Source organism: Chiloscyllium plagiosum, chromosome 1, assembly GCF_004010195.1.
Source record: "Chiloscyllium plagiosum isolate BGI_BamShark_2017 chromosome 1, ASM401019v2, whole genome shotgun sequence".
NCBI classification, from domain to species: domain Eukaryota; kingdom Metazoa; phylum Chordata; class Chondrichthyes; order Orectolobiformes; family Hemiscylliidae; genus Chiloscyllium; species Chiloscyllium plagiosum.
In genome coordinates, this window is record NC_057710.1 from 51404521 (window position 1) to 51422829 (window position 18309).

The 18309-nt window shown below is 40.2% G+C and overlaps 1 protein-coding gene across 1 annotated transcript in view; it reads right to left on the minus strand.

Annotated features, from left to right (window-relative positions):
* LOC122554889 (putative protein TPRXL) overlaps positions 1-18309 on the minus strand; it is a 44488-nt gene that overhangs the window by 7147 nt on the left and 19032 nt on the right. Inside the window, exons 6-10 of the mRNA XM_043700264.1 lie at positions 9753-9866; positions 8153-8272; positions 7932-8060; positions 7156-7227; positions 5895-5960 (exon numbers count right to left, since the gene is read on the minus strand). Of these exons, the coding sequence (XP_043556199.1) occupies positions 5895-5960; positions 7156-7227; positions 7932-8060; positions 8153-8272; positions 9753-9866 (501 nt within the window). The remainder of the gene's footprint in view (positions 1-5894; positions 5961-7155; positions 7228-7931; positions 8061-8152; positions 8273-9752; positions 9867-18309) is intronic.

Genomic DNA, 18309 nt, shown 5'->3' on the forward strand with positions numbered 1-18309 from the left:
GTCTCAGTTATCCCCACAATATCGTATCTGCCAATTTCCAAAAGAGCCTCAAGCTCATCCATTTTATTTCTAATGCTTCGTGCATTCATGTATAGTATTTTTAATTTGTTACTGCCCTCACCCTTCCCATCAATTCCTATTTCACTCAACCTTACAGCATGATCCCATTCTGAGTTTTCTGCCTCATTGATACAGTTGTCTTTCTTGACTTCCCTTGTTTTAACTTTCCCTTCAATTTCCTTATTAAACATCCAGTTTGTCCCCTCCCCCCCGCTACTTAGTTTAAACGTAGCTATGTTGCAGTAGCAAACCTGCCTGCCAGAATGCTGGTCCCTAACCTATTAAGGTGCAAACCGTCTCTCTTGTAGAATTTATGCTTACCACAAAACACACCTCAGTGATCCAAGAATTTAAATCCTTGCTTCCTCCCTTGTTACAATACAATCTGGGGAAATACCAGGATACTTCTGTTTTAACTCCTCAGTTTCATAGAGCATCAAACAATACAGTGAAGAACAGGCCCTTCGGCACTCAATGTTGCGCGGACCTGTGAATTATTCTCAGCTCGTCCCCCTACACTATCCCACCATCATCCATCATCCATGGTTTTCCATTTGCTTCTCCAAAACAAGTGGCATCATTCCCACCTTAGGCGCTGCTAAATCATTTCCAAAAACAAACTGGATTCCTGGAACTGACACTCTGTCAATCAATCCCACTGTTACTTCCCCAGTCTTGATTTGGCCCACCAACCTGATCTTACAGAGATGAACATTAAATTTCTGTCCATTTCTCCCACAATTTACCACATTCTTGGGTAGCAGATCAGAAAGAGTGCAAATTTGCTCATCTTTTACTATTAGAGACTAGTTAGATCTTAATTCTTTCAAAATTATAACTTCTCCTCCTGTTCTTTCTGAGTAAACTTGACCCACAGAGGTGACTTCCTTATGGAGATCAGACACTAATCCCATACCCAGCCCGTGCCTAGGCTGTGTACTCATCTGCAATTCCCTGGCTGTTCTTGGGGTTTCCTTTGCTATTTGCACTCATGCCACTGGCTTAGCTTCTTTTACCAATCTTTTCCCATAGTGCCTTTTTTTAACGACCAGCACTGTGACTTTATGTGTCCCATTTTACCACAGAAGAAAAACGTGAGGCTTTTCACCTCCTTTCCACACTCTTGGGCTTCTTGTTTAACCTGTGGTAAACTCTTACCAGTGTTCTCTACTCTTTGTTTCATAGTGTAGGATCTCCCCTTCTTCCAACTTCTATCCTGCACAGGACGAAATTCTGGCCGGAAGCTTGTCTTATGCATCGACATGTATTCATCTGCTAATACTGCTGCCCTTCTCACTTTCTGAACTTTCTGTTCATCTGAGTGAATTCTTATCCTCTCAGGAAATGAGTTTTTAATTTCCTTCAGCTGAATAATCTCTCCCTTAGAGCCTCATAGGTCTTATCTATCTTTAAGGCCTGCACCCATCTACAAAAAATGACTGTTTTTAATTCTTTCAAACTCAACATAAGTCTGACCTGGTTCCTTCTTTCTGTTTCTGAACCATTATCTATACGTTTCTGGTACCAATTCATAAGTAAAAGAGCCTGTTTGACCTCTTCATAATCTCTTGACGACTCATCTGACAATGCAGCAAATACCTCAGTAGCTCTGCCTACCAGTTTAGTCTGACCTAGCATTACCCATAAACCCTCGGCCACCCCATCTGCCTATCCAATTTTTCAAATGAAATAAAGAAGGCTTTGACATCTTTCTCATCGAAAAGTGGCAGAGTTTTTACATAGTTGTATATATCTCTACCTTCTCTTGTAATATCCATCCAGTTAACTTGACTTTGCTGACTAAGTTGCAACTTCTCATGTTCAAATTCTCTCTTTTTGCTCAGCTAAGAACTTTCTCTCTGTTTCTTTTTTCTCTCTCTCCTCCTTTGTTGCTTTCTTCTCTCTCTCTCTACTCAGCTAAGAACCTTCTCTCTCTTTTTCCTCTTTCTCTCTTTGTTTATCTTCTATCTCCATTTTCCTCAATGGTAATTTAAGTTTTCCTAACTCTACTGCAGTTCTCTATTTCTCTGACACACTTTAAGTGTTTGAGTAATTCCTTTACAATTTCACTTTACTTTTGTCTTTGGTTAAATCCAATTCTAATCTCTTTGCTAATTCTAAGAGTATGGTCTTTTCTTCGTAAACTTTCTTGGCAAATTTGGGAATCATCTTCAAACACCAGATCCTCTTGAGCAATTTTAAGAGCCATTTCTCTCACTTTTAACAACCAACCACAAGTAACTGAAATTAAACAAATTGTCTCCGACGTTTTATTTAAAGATCTCAGATACTCACTGGACACAAACCAGTGTTTAAATCTACCGGGCTCTTTTTGTACCCAAAATCTATTCAAATCTGTTGAAATCTCAGACTGGACCAGTCTAAACCTGCTCAAATCATGAATCCAAGACCCGAACTGTTCAAATCCTGCTGATGAGCTCCCAAACTGTTACGACACTATGGAGGTCTTTGTAGTGAGGCATTACCTTTTTACCTTTTATCTAGTGAGGCATTATGGGTGGAGCTGAGAAATAAGAAGGTGTAGTCACACTGTTGGGGCTGTATTACAGGCCTCCCTACAGTGAGCATGAGGTAGAACAAATAGGTAAATAGATTATGGAAAGATGTCGACGCAATCGGGTAGCGTTGTTGGGAGATTTTAATTTTCCCAACATTGACTGGGATATACTTAACGCCAGAGGTCGGGATGGGGTAGAATTTGTAAGAAGTGTCCAGGAGAATTTTCTAGAGCAGTATGTCAATAGTCAGACAAGGGAAGGGGCCATATTGGACCTGGTACTGGGGAACAAGCCAGGACAGGTGGTAGAAGTTGCGTTGGGGGATTTCTTTGGGAACAATGACCACAATTCTGTAAGTTTTAGAATAGTCGTAGATAAAAATGAGAGTGGTCGTAAGGGAAGAGTACTAAACTGGGCCAAAGCCAATTATATCAAAATTAGGCAGGAGCTCAGAAATGTGGATTGGGCACAGCTATTTGAAGGGAAGTCCACATTTGAGATGTGGGAGACTTTCAAAGATAGGTTAAAGAGAGTGCAGGTTAGGCATGTCCCGTTGAAGGCAAAGGATAGGAAGGGCAAGATTCGTGAACCATGGATGACAGGAGAAATTGTGCTACTAGCCATGAGGAAAAGGGAAGCGTATATAAGGTCTAGGCAGCTAAGAACAGAACAGGCTCTGGAAGAATATCGGAAGAGTAGAACAAGTCTTAAAGGAGGAATCAAGTGGGCTAAAAGGGGTCATGAAATAGCTTTAGTGAGCAGAATTAAGGAGAATCCCAAAACATTTTATTCTTACCTAAGAAGCAAATGGGTAACTAGAGAAAGGATTGGTCCACTAAAGGATAACGAAGGAAGGCTGTGTGTCGAACTTGAGAGAATGGGTGAGATTCTGAATGATTACTTTGCATCAGTGTTCACTGAGGAGAGGGACATGATGAAAGTTGAGATTAGAGATAGAAGTTTGATTAGTCTGGATCACGTTGACATAGTAGGGAAGATGTGTTGGGTAGGCTAGAGGATGGACAAATCCCCAGGATCGGATGGGATCTATCCCAGGTTGCTGAGGGAGGCGAGAGAGGAAAGAGCTGGCGCCCTGACAGATATCTTTGTCGCATCCTTAAACACAGGTGAGGTATTGGAGGACTGGAGGGTTGCTCATGTTGTCCCCCTGTACAAAAAGGGTAGTAGGATATTCTGTGTAACTACAGATCAGTGAGCTTGACGTCGGTGGTGGGAAAGTTGCTGGTGAAGGTACTGAGGGATAGGATCTGTTTATATTTAGAAAAGAATGGGCTTATCAGTGATAGGCAACATGGTTTTCTGTGGGGGAGATTGTGCCTTACCAACTCAATAGAGTTCTTCGAGGAAGTGACCAAGTTGATAGATGAAGGAAGGGCTGATGATGTAATATACATGGACTTTAGTAAGGCGTTTGATAAGGTTCCCCATGGAAGACTAATGGAGAAAGTGAAGTCACATGGTATGCAGGGTGTTCTAGCTAGGTGGATAAAGAACTAGTAGTTGAAGGGAGTTTCTCAAAATGGAGAAAGGTGACCAGTGGTGTTCCATAGGGATCAGTTCTAGGGCCACTGTTGTTTGTGATATACATAAATGATCTGGAAGAGGGCACTGTTGGTATGATCAGCAAGTTTGCAGATGACATGAAGATTGGTGGAGTAGCAGAAAGCATAGGGGACTGTCAGAGAATACAGGAGGATATAGATAGACTGGAGAGTTGGGTGGAAAAGTGGCAGATGGCTTTCAATCCAGACAAATGTGAGGTGAGGAATTTAGGCAAGACTAATTCTAGAGCGAATTATACAATGAACAGAAGAGCCTTGGGAAAAGTTGATGGGCAGAGAGATCTGACAGTGCAGGTCCATTGCAGCCTGAAGGTTGCTGCACAGGTGGATAGAGTGGTCAAGAAGGCATATAGTATGCTTGCCTTCATTGGACGGGGTATTGAGTGTAAGAGCTGGCAAGTCATGTTAAAATTGTACAAGACATTGATTCGGCTGCATTTAGAATACTGTGTACAGTTCTGGGCGCCACATTACCAAAAGGATGTGGATGCCTTGGAGTAGGGTGCAGAGAAGGTTTAGGAGGATGTTGCCTGGTATGGAAGGCGCTAACTATGAAGAAAGGTTGAGTAGGTTAGGTTTATTTTCATTAGAAAAAAGGAGATTGAGGGGGGTCCTGATTGAGGTTAATAAAATCATAACGAGTATAGACAGGGTGGATAAAGACAAGCTTTTTCCCAGGGTGAAGGATTCAATAACGAGAGGTCACGCTTTCAAAGTGAGAGGTGGAAAGTTTAAGGGGGATACACGTGGCAAGTAATTCACACAGAGGGTGGTGGATGTTTGAAACGCGTTGCCAGCAGAGGTGGTAGAGGCAGGCACGGTAGATTCATTTAAGATGCGTCTGGATAAATGCATGAGTAGTTGGGGAGCAGAGGGATACAGATGCTTAGGAATTGACCGACAGGTTTAGACAGTACACTTGGATCAGCTCAGGCTTGGAGTGCTGAAGGGCCTGTTCCTGGACTCTAAATTTTCTTTGTTCTTTGTTGTTTGTTTGACACAGGGTAAACCCCTCTGCTAATTTAAACCAGATACACAGAGAAGCTCACCTCGGGCCATACTCTGTTAAATTTTGAGATACAAAAAACTATTCCAGAGGTCACTATTTAAAGTAACAATTAACAATTTTATTCTTTAAGTCCAAAAGAGAACACTAGACAACTATTTACAAGTTCTTTCTCTTAAAACTATCTTTTATTTACCACTCCACAATACTGGTCCAATTAAAAAAACTCAGATTAGATTTGCAAAAAAAATCTTTATTTCAAAACAAGTCAGCTTTGTCAATTCTCCTTTGTAGATTTTCTACTTTAGATTATTCTCTAGATCAGCTTCAGTGTTCAGCTGCACAAATTGCTTATGGATAGGTACCTTTCAGAGAGCTATTCAGCTAACAATCAATACTTGCTCATGTTCATGGCAGTTCTCCCCCTAACTGTTCAAAATGTTTGGTTTTATACCCCAAAACATCGGATCATTTCAATGATTTGATGTCATCAAAACACTAAATTCAAATTCGATTGGATTTTGGTATCAGGGCATAATTTAAACCGATTGGCCGAATTCTATTGGCCCAACTCCAGCTATTTGTTTCAACCAAGTGTAACATTTAAAATTGTTCAGGACACGCTGTGCTTTCAGTCAGTCCTTGTTAGCTTCCTCTCTCTCTTAAAGGTACAGTGCACCTCTACACTTTCATAACACATAATCAGGACAAAGGTGATGTATTTACCTGCCAAAGGTGTCTGACTTGACAACTGGGAAGAAATGGAGTAAAACTCTGTTGTCCCATTGGAGGCTGATGAAGAAACAGATTTAAAATTTATAGACACGTATGATTCTGTTCCTGAGGAATTAGAGATGAACCATCTGCGGCACGGTGGCACAGTGGTTAGCACTGCTGCCTCACAGCGCCAGAGATCCGGGTTCAATTCCTGCCTCAGGTGACTGACTGTGTGGAGTTTGCACGTTCTCCCCGTGTCTGCATGGGTTTCCTCCAGGTGCTCCGGTTTCCTCCCACAGTCCAAAGATGTGCCGGTCAGGTGATTTAGCCATGCTAAATTGCCTGTAGTGTTAGGTAAGGGGTAAATGTAGGGGTATGGGTGGGTTGCGCTTCGGCGGTCGGTGTGGACTTGTTGGGCCGAACGGCCTGTTTCCACACTGTAATGTAATCTAATCTAATCTGCACTTGCGTTTAAGTTAGTTGTATGAATTATGTAGAATCATCCTTTGCTTCAGTGTGATAACGGAAAAGCCTCTCACTGGAAGCAGAAAATCAGAGGTTGCATGATAAATCAATGATTGGAATGTTTATGATTGTTAAGATAAAAACCATCAAATGACTGCAGTTCCCTTAAACTCTGCTGAATTTGAATTTGTGTTAAAGGTGCAGCTGAATTTGACAGTGATGGCAGTTCTGAATGATATGAAATGTAAAATTGATGAATAATTTCCTGCCATTTATATGTTGTCAATTCTGGAGAGGAATGATATTGAGAGAAAGCAGGGCCTGCCTTATGGATGATGTCGAATGTAATGTTGAAACATTATATCCCATTTTGAAGAACAGAAGGAAAGATTTAGCTTGTTGGAGAGTGAGCTCCAAATTTATGAAGGAAGGAAAAATTTGGAGGAAGGTACTTGACTGAGTATTTAATAAGATACGCTGGTTTGCAGAAATTTGAACTTTGTGAGTGCTTTGGAAAAAAGATGTTAGTGAATTGTTGAAGGAAAGTGGAAAGCTCCCTTTCCTTGTTCATTAGAAGGAGTATTGTAAAGACCTACCTGTATATTCTGGAGTTGTTATGCGGGATGATATTGAGCCTATTGTTTGTTCTGCTGGTATGGTTGCTGATTGGAATGGTATACTTTGTGATAGAGATGAAATTGTTGTGATTTCCATTAACCGGTCTGGAGATTATGCAATTTGAAGCATGTGTGTAAAAGTGGTCAGTTAATTACAATGATGTACAGAATAAAGATCATATACAAACCTGCCAACGGTGATGCTGTCTTACTTGATGGCTGGGAGGAAACGGATTGAAACTCTGTTGGCTCATTGGAGGCTGGTGGAGAAGCAGATTTTGAAAGTTAGAAATTTGTATGACTCTGGTTCTGTTGAGATAGAAAGAGATGAAATTTAAGTTAATTGTATGAATGATGTAGAATCATCCTTTGCTTGATGTCTTAATAGAGTAGTATTGAAAAGCATGTCACTGAGATCTGTAAATCAGCGATTGAATGATAAATCAATGATTGCATTGTTTGCTATTGTTAAGTTGAAAAGTATCAAATGAGTGTAGTGTCCATAGATTCTGCTGAATTTGCATTTGTGCTATTGTTGCACTTGAATTTGACAATAGGACAATATGTTATGGCAGTTCTGAAAGATATGAAATGTAACATCAATGAGTAATTTCCTACTATTTCTTTGTTATCCATTGTGGAGAGGAATGATGTGGAGAGAAAGCAGGGCCTGTTGTATGGATGATGTCTAATGCAATATTGAGAAATGATTTGCCACTTCGAAGAAAGGAATGCAAGATTTGGTTTGTTGAAGAGTGAGTTCCATATTGATGAGGAAAGAAAAATTTGGAGGAAGGTACTTGAATGAGTAAATAATCAGAGATGCTGGTTGACAGTAATTTGTCAAAGTATGCACTTTGAGAGTATTTTGGAAAATGGATGTTGGTGAATTGTTGAAGGAAAGAGGAAAGCTCCCTATGCTTGTTCGTTAGAAGGAGTATTGTAAAGATTGATGAATACCTACCTGTATATTCTGGAGTTGTAGTTATGTGGGATGATATTGAGTCCGTTAATTGCTCTAATGATATGGTTGTTGATTCGGAAGGTGTGCTTTGTGATGTAGATGAAATTGTTGTGATTTCTGTTGACCCACCTGTAGACATGGAAGACAACTTAATTAAAAGAATGTGTGTGAAAGTAGTCAGTTAATTACAGTGGTATACAGGATGAAGATCATAGACTAACCTGGCAGAGGTGTTGGTGTCTGACTTGAAGCCTGGAAGGTAACGGCTTGGATCTGTGTGGTCCCATTGGAGGCTGATGAAGAAATATATTTAAAGTTTGGAGATACGGATGATTCTGTTTCTATGGAAATAGAAAGAGATGAAATTTCTGCACTAGTGTTTAAGTTAGTTGTATGAATGATGTAGAATCATCCTTTGCTTGAGTGCTTTCATGAAAAGCATGTCTCCGTAATTTGTAAATCGGAATGAATGATAGATCAATGATTATAATGTTTGCTATTGTTCAGAAAGAAAGTATCAAATGAGTGTAGTGTCCATGGATTCTGCTGAATTTGCATTCGTGTTGTTGGTGTAGATGTATTTGACAATGTTATGATAGTCTGACTGATGTGAAATGTATGATTGGTGAATAATTTCAATAGACAATAGACAATAGACAATAGGTGCAGGAGTAGGCCATTCTGCCCTTCGAGCCTGCACCACCATTCAATGTGATCATGGCTGATCATCCTTAATCAGTATCCTGTTCCAGCCTTATCTCCATAACCTTTGATTCCACTATCCTTGAGAGCTCTATCCAACTCTTTCTTAAATGAATCCAGAGACTGGGCCTCCACTGCCCTCTGGGGCAGAGCATTCCACACAGCCAGCACTCTCCGGGTGAAGAAGTTTCTCCTCATCTCTGTCCTAGGGTGGGTTTCGCTTCGGCGGGTCGGTGTGGACTTGTTGGGCCGAAGGGCCTGTTTCCACACTGTAATCTAATCTAATCTAATCTAAATGGTCTACCCCGCATTTTTAAGCTGTGTCCTCTGGTTCGGCACTCACCCATCAGCGGAAACATGTTTCCTGCCTCCAGAGTGTCCAATCCTTTAATAATCTTATATGTCTCAATCATATCCCCTCTCAGTCTTCTAAACTCAAGGGTATACAAGCCCAGTCGATCCAGCCTTTCAGTGTAATGTGATCCCGCCATTCCAGGAATTGACCTCGTGAACCTATGCTGCACTCCCTCAATAGCCAGAATGATTTTCCTCAAATTGGAGACCAGAACTGCACACAGTACTCCAGGTGTGGTCCTGTACAGCTGCAGAAGAACCTCTTTGCTTCTATACTCAATCCTTCTTGTTATGAAGGCAAGCATGCTATTAGCCTTCTTCACTAACCTGCTGTACCTGCATACTTACCTTCATTGACTGGTGTACAAGAACACGCAGATCTCTCTGTAGTGCCCCTTTACCTAAATTGATTTCCTGCTATTCTTTGTTGTCAATTATAGATAAGAATGATGTTGTCAGAAAGTAATGGCTGTTACTTGGACGATGTAGAATGCAATGTTGAAAAATTGTTTCCCACTTCGAGGACAGTACTGAATGATCTGGCTTTGTCAGATCGTGTACTCAAAATGGAACAAGAAAGAAAGAACTTGGAGGAAGGTATGTGAATGAGTAAATAATAAGAGATGAAGATTGTCAGAAATTTGTTCAAGTGTGCACATTGTAAGTGGTTTGGAAAGTAGATGTTGATGAATTGTTGAAGTGAAGAGAAAAGTCCCCCATGTTTGGCTGTTAAAAAGAGTAGCTTAAACATTGATGAATACCTACCTGCATATTCTGGAGTTGTAGTTTTGTGGGATGATATTGCCTCTGTTTGTTCTGATGGTATGGTTCCTGTACTTTGTGATGTCAATGAAATTGTTGTTATTTCTGTTGGCCCACCTGTAGATGTGGAAGATAACGTAATTTGAAGAATGCGTGTGAATGCGGTCAGTTAATTACAGTGATGTTCAGGACGAAGGTGATGCATACCTGTCAAAAGTGATGGTGTCTGACTTGATGACTGGGATGAAATGAATTGAAACTCTATTGTCCCATTTGTTATGACCAGGCCAGACCTCCTCAAAACTTACAAGAAATTAGTTCAGACCCTAACTTTGCTAATTGTTTTTAGCAGATGTATGGTGGATATTCCAGGAAGATTGCAGCCTACCCAACCATTTAGTTTTAAAGAAAATGTAATTTATTTGCAGAATGCTAAATGGAACACAAACAGAAAAGACAACAGAATACAGAATAACTTGAGCTATCTGAAAACCCAACTGATTATCCTACCTGAATGATGCTGTTCCAAATATTTGCAACAATCTCCATAAACACCCCTTTGTAAAAAAAGGAAAAATCCAACAACAGGTTCTTATAAGAGAGATGTCAGAGAGAGGGAGGATCAGCATGGACCTGCTTCTTTGGGTCTAGCAGCTTCAAAACTGACTGCTTGCTAAAACCAAACCAAACCAGGGAAAAGCTTGAGCTGGGAGAACTGGTCACTCCCCTTTCATTGTACAAGTATTATTTTTAAAGCTTAAAGGCTTCATCAAGTAGATCAACCCCAGACATTTTGTAGCATGTAACTTTATGACCTCCTGAAAAACAATCCCAAGGACAACCTAACCTTGTTAAAGGAGCAGCTTCATCACACCTCCCCCCTTAAAAACAAAGAACCATCAATATCTAAAGATGGTTTAATTTTCAAACCCCTGAATCTTAAATTGTTGGTACACTGCAACACATATACATTACATTGACAATAATCATGCAAACATGCACTACTCCATTTTGTTTCAGTCTGTTTTACTTTATTCATCAAATGCCTCCGTTTGTTCCTTAAGGTCTTAACAATGTGTCTGCAATCACATTTTCTTATTTTTCCTCATGCACAATTTTGAATTTCAATGGCTGTAAAAACAAGCTCCATCAATACAGTGTCGAATTTTTGTTGATATATTTCTCCACAAACTTCACTGGGTTATGTTCAGTGTATATGACCGTCTCAGATATATTACTGGTAACATAAATACTGAAATGTTGTAATGCTAACACCAAGCTCAAAGTCTCCTTCTTAACTGTTGAATACTTCTTCTGATGAATGTTCAATTTCCTGGAGAAATACCCGATAGGACTTCTTATCTTCTCACTGTTTCCTGTAAGAACACAGCACTAACACCTGTATCACCTACTTTGATATCCACCTTGAATGGTTTGGAGATGCCGGTGTTGGACTGGGGCATACAAAGTTAAAAATCACACAACACCAGGTTATAGTCCAACAGGTTTAATTGGAAGCACACTAGCTTTTCAGAGCGACGCTCCTGATGAAGGAGCGTCGCTCCGAAAGCTAGTGTGCTTCCAATTAAACCTGTTGGACTATAACCTGGTGTTGTGTGATTTTACACCTTGAATGGCTTTGCGTAGTTATGTGTGGCCAATACTGGGGCAGTGGTTAACATAACTTTCAGGATGTCAAATGCCTTTTGACAGTCTGGTGTCCACAGAAACTTCTTGCCTTTCTTTAGCAATTTAGTGAATGGAGCAGCCACACTGTTAAAATTTGGTATGAATTTTAGATAAAATCCACTCAATCCCAGGAATGTAGTACTGCTCTTTTTGCCGATAATATGGGAAATTTCCCTATGACCTTGGTTTTTGCATTCTGTGTGGCCATTTGTCCATGTCCAATAACATGGCTCAGGAAGATGACTTGGGCTTTGGCAAATTCACTTTTAGCCATGTTTTTCACCAAGCCTGCCTCCCGAAGTTGAACAATTCTGATAAATGTTGCAAATGTTCCTTCCATGTGTGACTGAAAATCAACAGGTCATCAATATAAATTACACAATTGGGTCATCCAGAAATGACCTTATTGGTTAATCTCTGAAATGTAGCTGACACATTTTTCATGACTTTAAACTGATTCAGTCCATTTGGCATTACGAAAGTCGAAATTATCTTCGCTCTTTTGGTCAAAGGTACCCACCAGTATCCTCTGAGCAAGTCCAAGTTGCTTGTCCCACCTTTTCAACAGAGTGTTTCAAACGTGAAATTGGACATGCAATAGTCTTTGGAACTGCATTGACTTTGTGATAGTCCACACATAACCATTGGGTACAATCTGGCTTTGGCACCATTACTATGGGTCAGCTCCAGTCACTGTAACTCACTTTGATTATGTCATCTTGGAGCATGCGTTCAATCTCCATTTGAACTTGTGCCAACTTCAGAAGGTTACGCCTATAAGGATATTGCTTATTTAGAATAGCATCCCCTTTATCTACATCAGGCATAATTAGGTTAGTACTTCTCAGCTTATTTGCACATATCTCCCCATGCAATAGTAATAACTCTTTCAGGTCATTTTGAATTTCCTTTGGAAGGTAACTCAATAAGAGAACATAGAACATAGAACAGTACAGCACAATACAATACCTTTGGCCCTTTTATCTTACTCTAAGATCAGACTAACCTATCTTCCATGTGCCTATCCAAGAGTTGCTTAAGTGTCCCTAATGTATCAGACTCTACTATTACTGCTGGCAGTGCATTTCACGCTCTACCACTCTCTGTGTAAAGAACCTACCTCTGACCTCTCCCCTAAACCTTCTACCAATCACCTTAAAATTATGCCCCCTTGTGATAGCCATTGCCACCCTGGAAAAAATCTCTGGCTATCCACTCTATCTATACCTAAAAGGCATAGAGAGGCAATAATTTATCCCTATTTTTGACAACTTCCTCATTGTCCAAATCAGAATCCTTTGACCTTGGTCCTTTATTCTGTGTTGTAACCAATAACACAGTCTCCTTTGGCATTCCTTCCCTGTTAAAAACCCCTTTGAGGATATTCACATGACACACTCTGTGAGATTTCTTTCTGTCTGGAGACCTTATGAAATAGTTCACCTCAATCAATTCCCTTTCGACTTGATATGGTCCACTAAACTTTGCTTTTAACGGTTCACCTATTGCTGGAAGTAACACTAACACTTATCCCTGACAAAAATTGTGAATCTTTGATATCTTGTCTGCTTCCTGTTTTGTTGTATGCTGTCATACTTTTAAATGCTGTCTAGCTAACTCCCCCACTCTATTTAATCGTTTCCTAAAATTTGATACATAGTCCGAGCATGTGGTATTTGAATTATGACTTACCAATTTCTCTTCAATCAATTTTAGTGGTACTCTCACTTCATGCCCAAAAACTAATTCAAATGGACTGAATTTGGTCGATTCATTTGGTCCATCTCTCATCATAAAAAGTATAAATGCAATTCCCTTATCGCAATCATCTGGATAAACTTGACTATAAATCCTCAACATGGTCCTTAATATCTGATGCTGCCTTTATAGTGCTCCCTGGGACTCTGGATAGTATGCAGTAGATTTGAAATATTTTATTCCTAAGCTGTCCATAACTTCCTTGAATAATTTTGATGTGAAGTTTGACCCTTGATCTGATTGTATCTCTGTGGATAGTCCATATCTCTGTGGATAGTCCATATCTCATGAAAGATTTGTGTAATTTCTCTACAATCCTTTTAGGCATGACATTGTGTAATATAATGGCCTCTGGAAATCTAGTGGACACATCCATTATTGTTAACAAATACTGATTCCCACTTTTTTTTTCTAGGTAGGGGTCCTACCCAATCAATTAAGACTCTTGTAAAAGGTTCTTCAAATGAGGAATAGGTATTAAAGGTGCAGGTTTTATTGCTGCCTATGGTTTTCCAATTGCCTGACATGTATGACATGTCTGGCAAAATTCAACTACGTCCTTGTGCAGTCCAGGCCAGTAAAACTGTTTCTATATTTTAGCTTGAATTTTTCTCACTCCTAAATGCCTCCATGCGGCACCCGTAACACCTCCTTTCTGTAAGCCACTGACGATACAACTTGATGAACTTCTGCCCATTTCTAATCTGCCTGAATATGTGATGGTCTCTACTTCCTCACTGAGACATTGTTTGTAAGATAGTAACACTCTGGGATGCACTCTGATTCTTGTTCCTTGCATGCTTTTGATCCAATTGATTCAACTTTTCATCATTCTGTTGTAACTCAGTTAATTTCTCTGAGCTAAAGATGTCTCCTTTGTCATCTATCTCCTCTTGGCTTGTATCAACCATCTGATCAAACAGGGACTCTGCTAATTCCACTTCAACTTTTTTATCTGTACTCTTTGATCTCTGCTGTTTCAACTGGTGACTTTCTGATCTTGTTAACACAGAGTCAGGAGAAATCCCAGGGTATGTGTCCTGCAATAATTCCATTGCCTGCATTTCACACTGACCTTTCAACCACAGTAGGCAGTACTCCTACCTGTGAACCAGCTATAATGTTAGCAAGGACAAATTGTATTCCTGGAGTTGAGACCGTATCCAGTACTCTTACATGTCTTCTCCTCTCTTCACTGGACACTCTAACCCCATTCTGCATAATTGAGCACTTCTTATCTCATCGTGAATTCCCATTTCTGACCATAGTCCTTCAGAGGTACATATCAGCATCACAGATTGAAATGATCCTATATCGCTTAGTATTGTAACCTCTTTACCTGCTGCTCCTGACCTATGCGAGTAAACTTTACCTTTGCAGGTATATGGGTGAAGTAGATCTGGCACTTCCTCCTTAACCAACCCCTGACCAGGCTGTACATTCTTGTGCAGCTTTCTAGCCTCCACTGTGCTTTCTGTTACCACTCCAACAAAATTCATTGGCTTCTCCTGTTTTCCCACATCTGACTTCCCAGTGCTTTTCCTAACCCAGTGTTTTCATGTGGCCTACTTTATTGCAGTGAAAACACCGGAGCTTTTTAACTTCTCTTTCCCTTTCAAGAGTTTCCTTTTTACCTGTGGTAAGTTACCTTATGATCTTCATCAAGATCTACCTTTCCCTTTCCACACGAGGATTTCTCTTTTCCCCAATTTCTATTCCTCATGGATTGAAACTGATTTTGAAAGCCAAACCTTGATTGATGTACTAACTCATAATCATCAGCCATTTCACCTGCTAATCTTGCTGTTTAACTCTCTGCTCCTCCAGATGAGTTCTCATTACCTCAGGAATTGAATGTTTGAACTCCAAAATAATCGTCCCTCTAAGAGCACCATAGGTTTGCTCTATTTTTATTGCCCTTATCCACCTATCAAAATTACTTTGTTCGATCCTTTGAAACTCAATGTAGGTTTTACTAGGGTCCCTCCTTAGATTCCTGAAATGTTGTCTGTAGACTTCTGGTACAAGTTCATATGCAGTTAAGATGGCTTTCTTCACCTCCTCATACACCCCAGATACCTCCTCTGATAGTGGTACGAATACCTCACTAGCTCTACCTACAAATTTGTTCAGATGAACAAAACCCACATGGTCACTTGTGGGGTTAGCCACCTTATCAAGTGAGATGAAAAAGGCTTCCACATCCTTCTCATCAAATTTAGGCAATGCATAAACATATTTAAACAGATCCTCACCAGGCTTTTGGTTTCCATGAGTTTGCTCACCCTCACTCTTTTCCTCACTAAGCTTATTTTCAGCCTTCATCTCCATCCTTTAAAACTGTCTTTTCTATATAAGTACCAATATCTGAATTTCAAACTCTGTTTCTTTCTTCCTTTCCTTTCTCTTCTTTTCTCTTTTTTCTCTCTCTCTTCTCCTTTTTGTTCTGCAAAAGTAATTCATTCTTTTTCTTTATCCTCTACTTTTAATTGTAATTCAAATCATTTCATTTCTGTTGCCCTTTCCTTGGCTTTTGCTCTAACTCAAGCAGCTTCATTTTTCAATTGAACTATAGCCATTTCTAAAGATTCTGATGGCGTTGCCAGCAAATTTATATGCTGACCTATTGCTGTAACTACCTCTCCTTTCCTTATGGAAGGATTCCAAAGGTTTATTTGGAAGCTGTAGCTTTTGGAGCGCTGCTCCTTCATCAGGTGGTTGTGGAGTAGAAGATCGTAAAACACAGAATTTATAGCAAAAGTTTACAGTGTGTTGGAACTGAAATTACATATTGAAAAAGACCTGGATTGTTTGTTAAGTCTCTCATCTTTTAGAATGAACATGTTGGTTTCAGTTCTTTCATATGTAAATCACAGAACATTTAAAAGTTACATTCTCAAGTAAACTTCCACAATTGGTATCATGTCAGCCCAGATAATGCATTGAAGGTGTGAGCCACCCTGTTCCCACACACATACTCATTTAAGTAGGTAAAAACAATGACTGCAGATGCTGGAAACCAGATTCTGGATTAGTGGTGCTGGAAGAGCACAGCAGTTCAGGCAGCATCCGAGGAGCTTCGAAATTTACGTTTCAGGCAAAAGCCCCTCATCAGGAATAAAGGCAGTGAGCCTGAACTCAAAGTTGTGTCCGCAGCCCTCAACCGTATTGTCTTAATGCCTACGACTGTGTTGCCAAATTTCGGACCCGAACAGGACAAACAGTGCAGACTACAGATTCAAAAACACCAGCAACAGTTCTCCTTCAAGATCCTCCGCTCCACGCTTGCAGCAATGCGCCCGCACCTAACCTCTCTACAGTCAGCCCTGCCTCAGCTGAGGGCCACACTCTCTCAGAATTGCAAAGGACCCACTCTGTACTACATCCTCAGGAGAATTCATACTCTCAACAAACAATATTTCAACTCCATCTGAAACATCAAAAACTGTAAGTACAACAAACTTTTATCCACTCACCTTAATTCTGCTCACAAAAGCTATTTCATGACCCCTTTTAGCCCACTTGATTCCTTGTTTAAGACTTGTTCTACTCTTCCGATATTCTTCCAGGGCCCGTTCTGTTCTTAGCTGCCTAGACCTTATATACGCTTCCTTTTTCCTCATGGCTAGTAGTACAATTTCTCCTGTCATCCATGGTTCACGAATCTTGCCCTTCCTATCCTTTGCCTTCAACGGGACATGCCTATCCTGCACTATCTTTAACCTATCTTTGAAAGTCTCCCACATCTCAAATGTGGACTTCCCTTCAAATAGCTGTGTCCAATCCACATTTATGAGCTCCTGCCTAATTTTGATATAATTGGCCTTGGCCCAGTTTAGTATTCTTTCCTTACGACCACTCTCATTTTTATCTACGAGTAACTTTTGCTATAAATTCTGTGTTATACGATCTTATACTCTACAACCACCTGATGAAGGAGCAGTACTCTAAAAGCTAGTGCTTCCAAATAAACTTGTTGGAATATAACCTGGTGTTGTGTGATTTTTAACTTTGTACACCCCAGTCCAACACCAGCATCTCCAAATCATGACTTATGGAAAGGAGGCAGCTCCAACCCCAGCTTGCCCACTAATTCCAGAAGCTTGGCCTTATTCACCTTTATAAAACCCATGAAGTCACTTCTTTCATCCCCAGAAAACTCGGTGACTGAAAGAGCCGTTGCTATCCCAAGCATTGTTTAAATTAACCAAATTCAACACCCGGAACAAAAGGCATTAACATCTACCACTCGCTGCCTTTGAGTTCAGCAACCCTAATGCTAAATTGGAACTATAGAAGAAATCCTGCAAAGAGCCCCCAGTCTGTTATAGACCAGGCTCGACCTCCTCAAAACCTTTCAAGAAAGTAGCACAGACCCCAACTATACTAATTGTTTTAAGCAGGTGTAAAATGGACATACCAGGAGTGATGTAGCTGACCCAACCACTTTTAAACAAAACAGAATTTATTTGCATGAGTACTGAATGAAAAGACAATAGAATACAGAATAACTTGAGCTATCTGAAAACCCATTTGATGATCCTAACTGAATGATGCTGTTCCAAATATTTGCAACAATCCCCATAAACACCCCTTTGCAAAAAAGGTAAAGTCTAACACAGGTTCGAACAAGAGAGATGTCAGAGAGAGGGATGAACAGCATGGACCTGCTTCACAGATGATGGCCTGCGAAAACGAAACTAAACCAGAGTATAGCTGAGCTGGGAGAACTGGCCATTCACCTTTCATTGTACACGTTTTGTTTTGAAACTTAAAAGCTTCCTCAAGTAGATCAAGGTAAACTGGCCAAAAATATAAAGGAGGATAAAAGCGTTTTTAGGTATGTGAAAGGCAAAAAAAATGGTTAAGACTAAAATTGGGCCCTTGAAGACAGAAACAGGGGAATATATTATGGGGAACAAAGAAATGGCAGAAGAATTGAATAGGTACTTCAGATCTGTGTTCATTGGGGAAGACACAAGCAATCTCCCTGAGGTAACAGTGGCTAAAGGACATGAACTTAAGGGAATTTATATTTGCCAGTAATTGGTGTTGGAGAGACTGTTAGGTCTGAAGGTTGATAAGTTCCTGGGGCCTGATGGTCTACATCCCA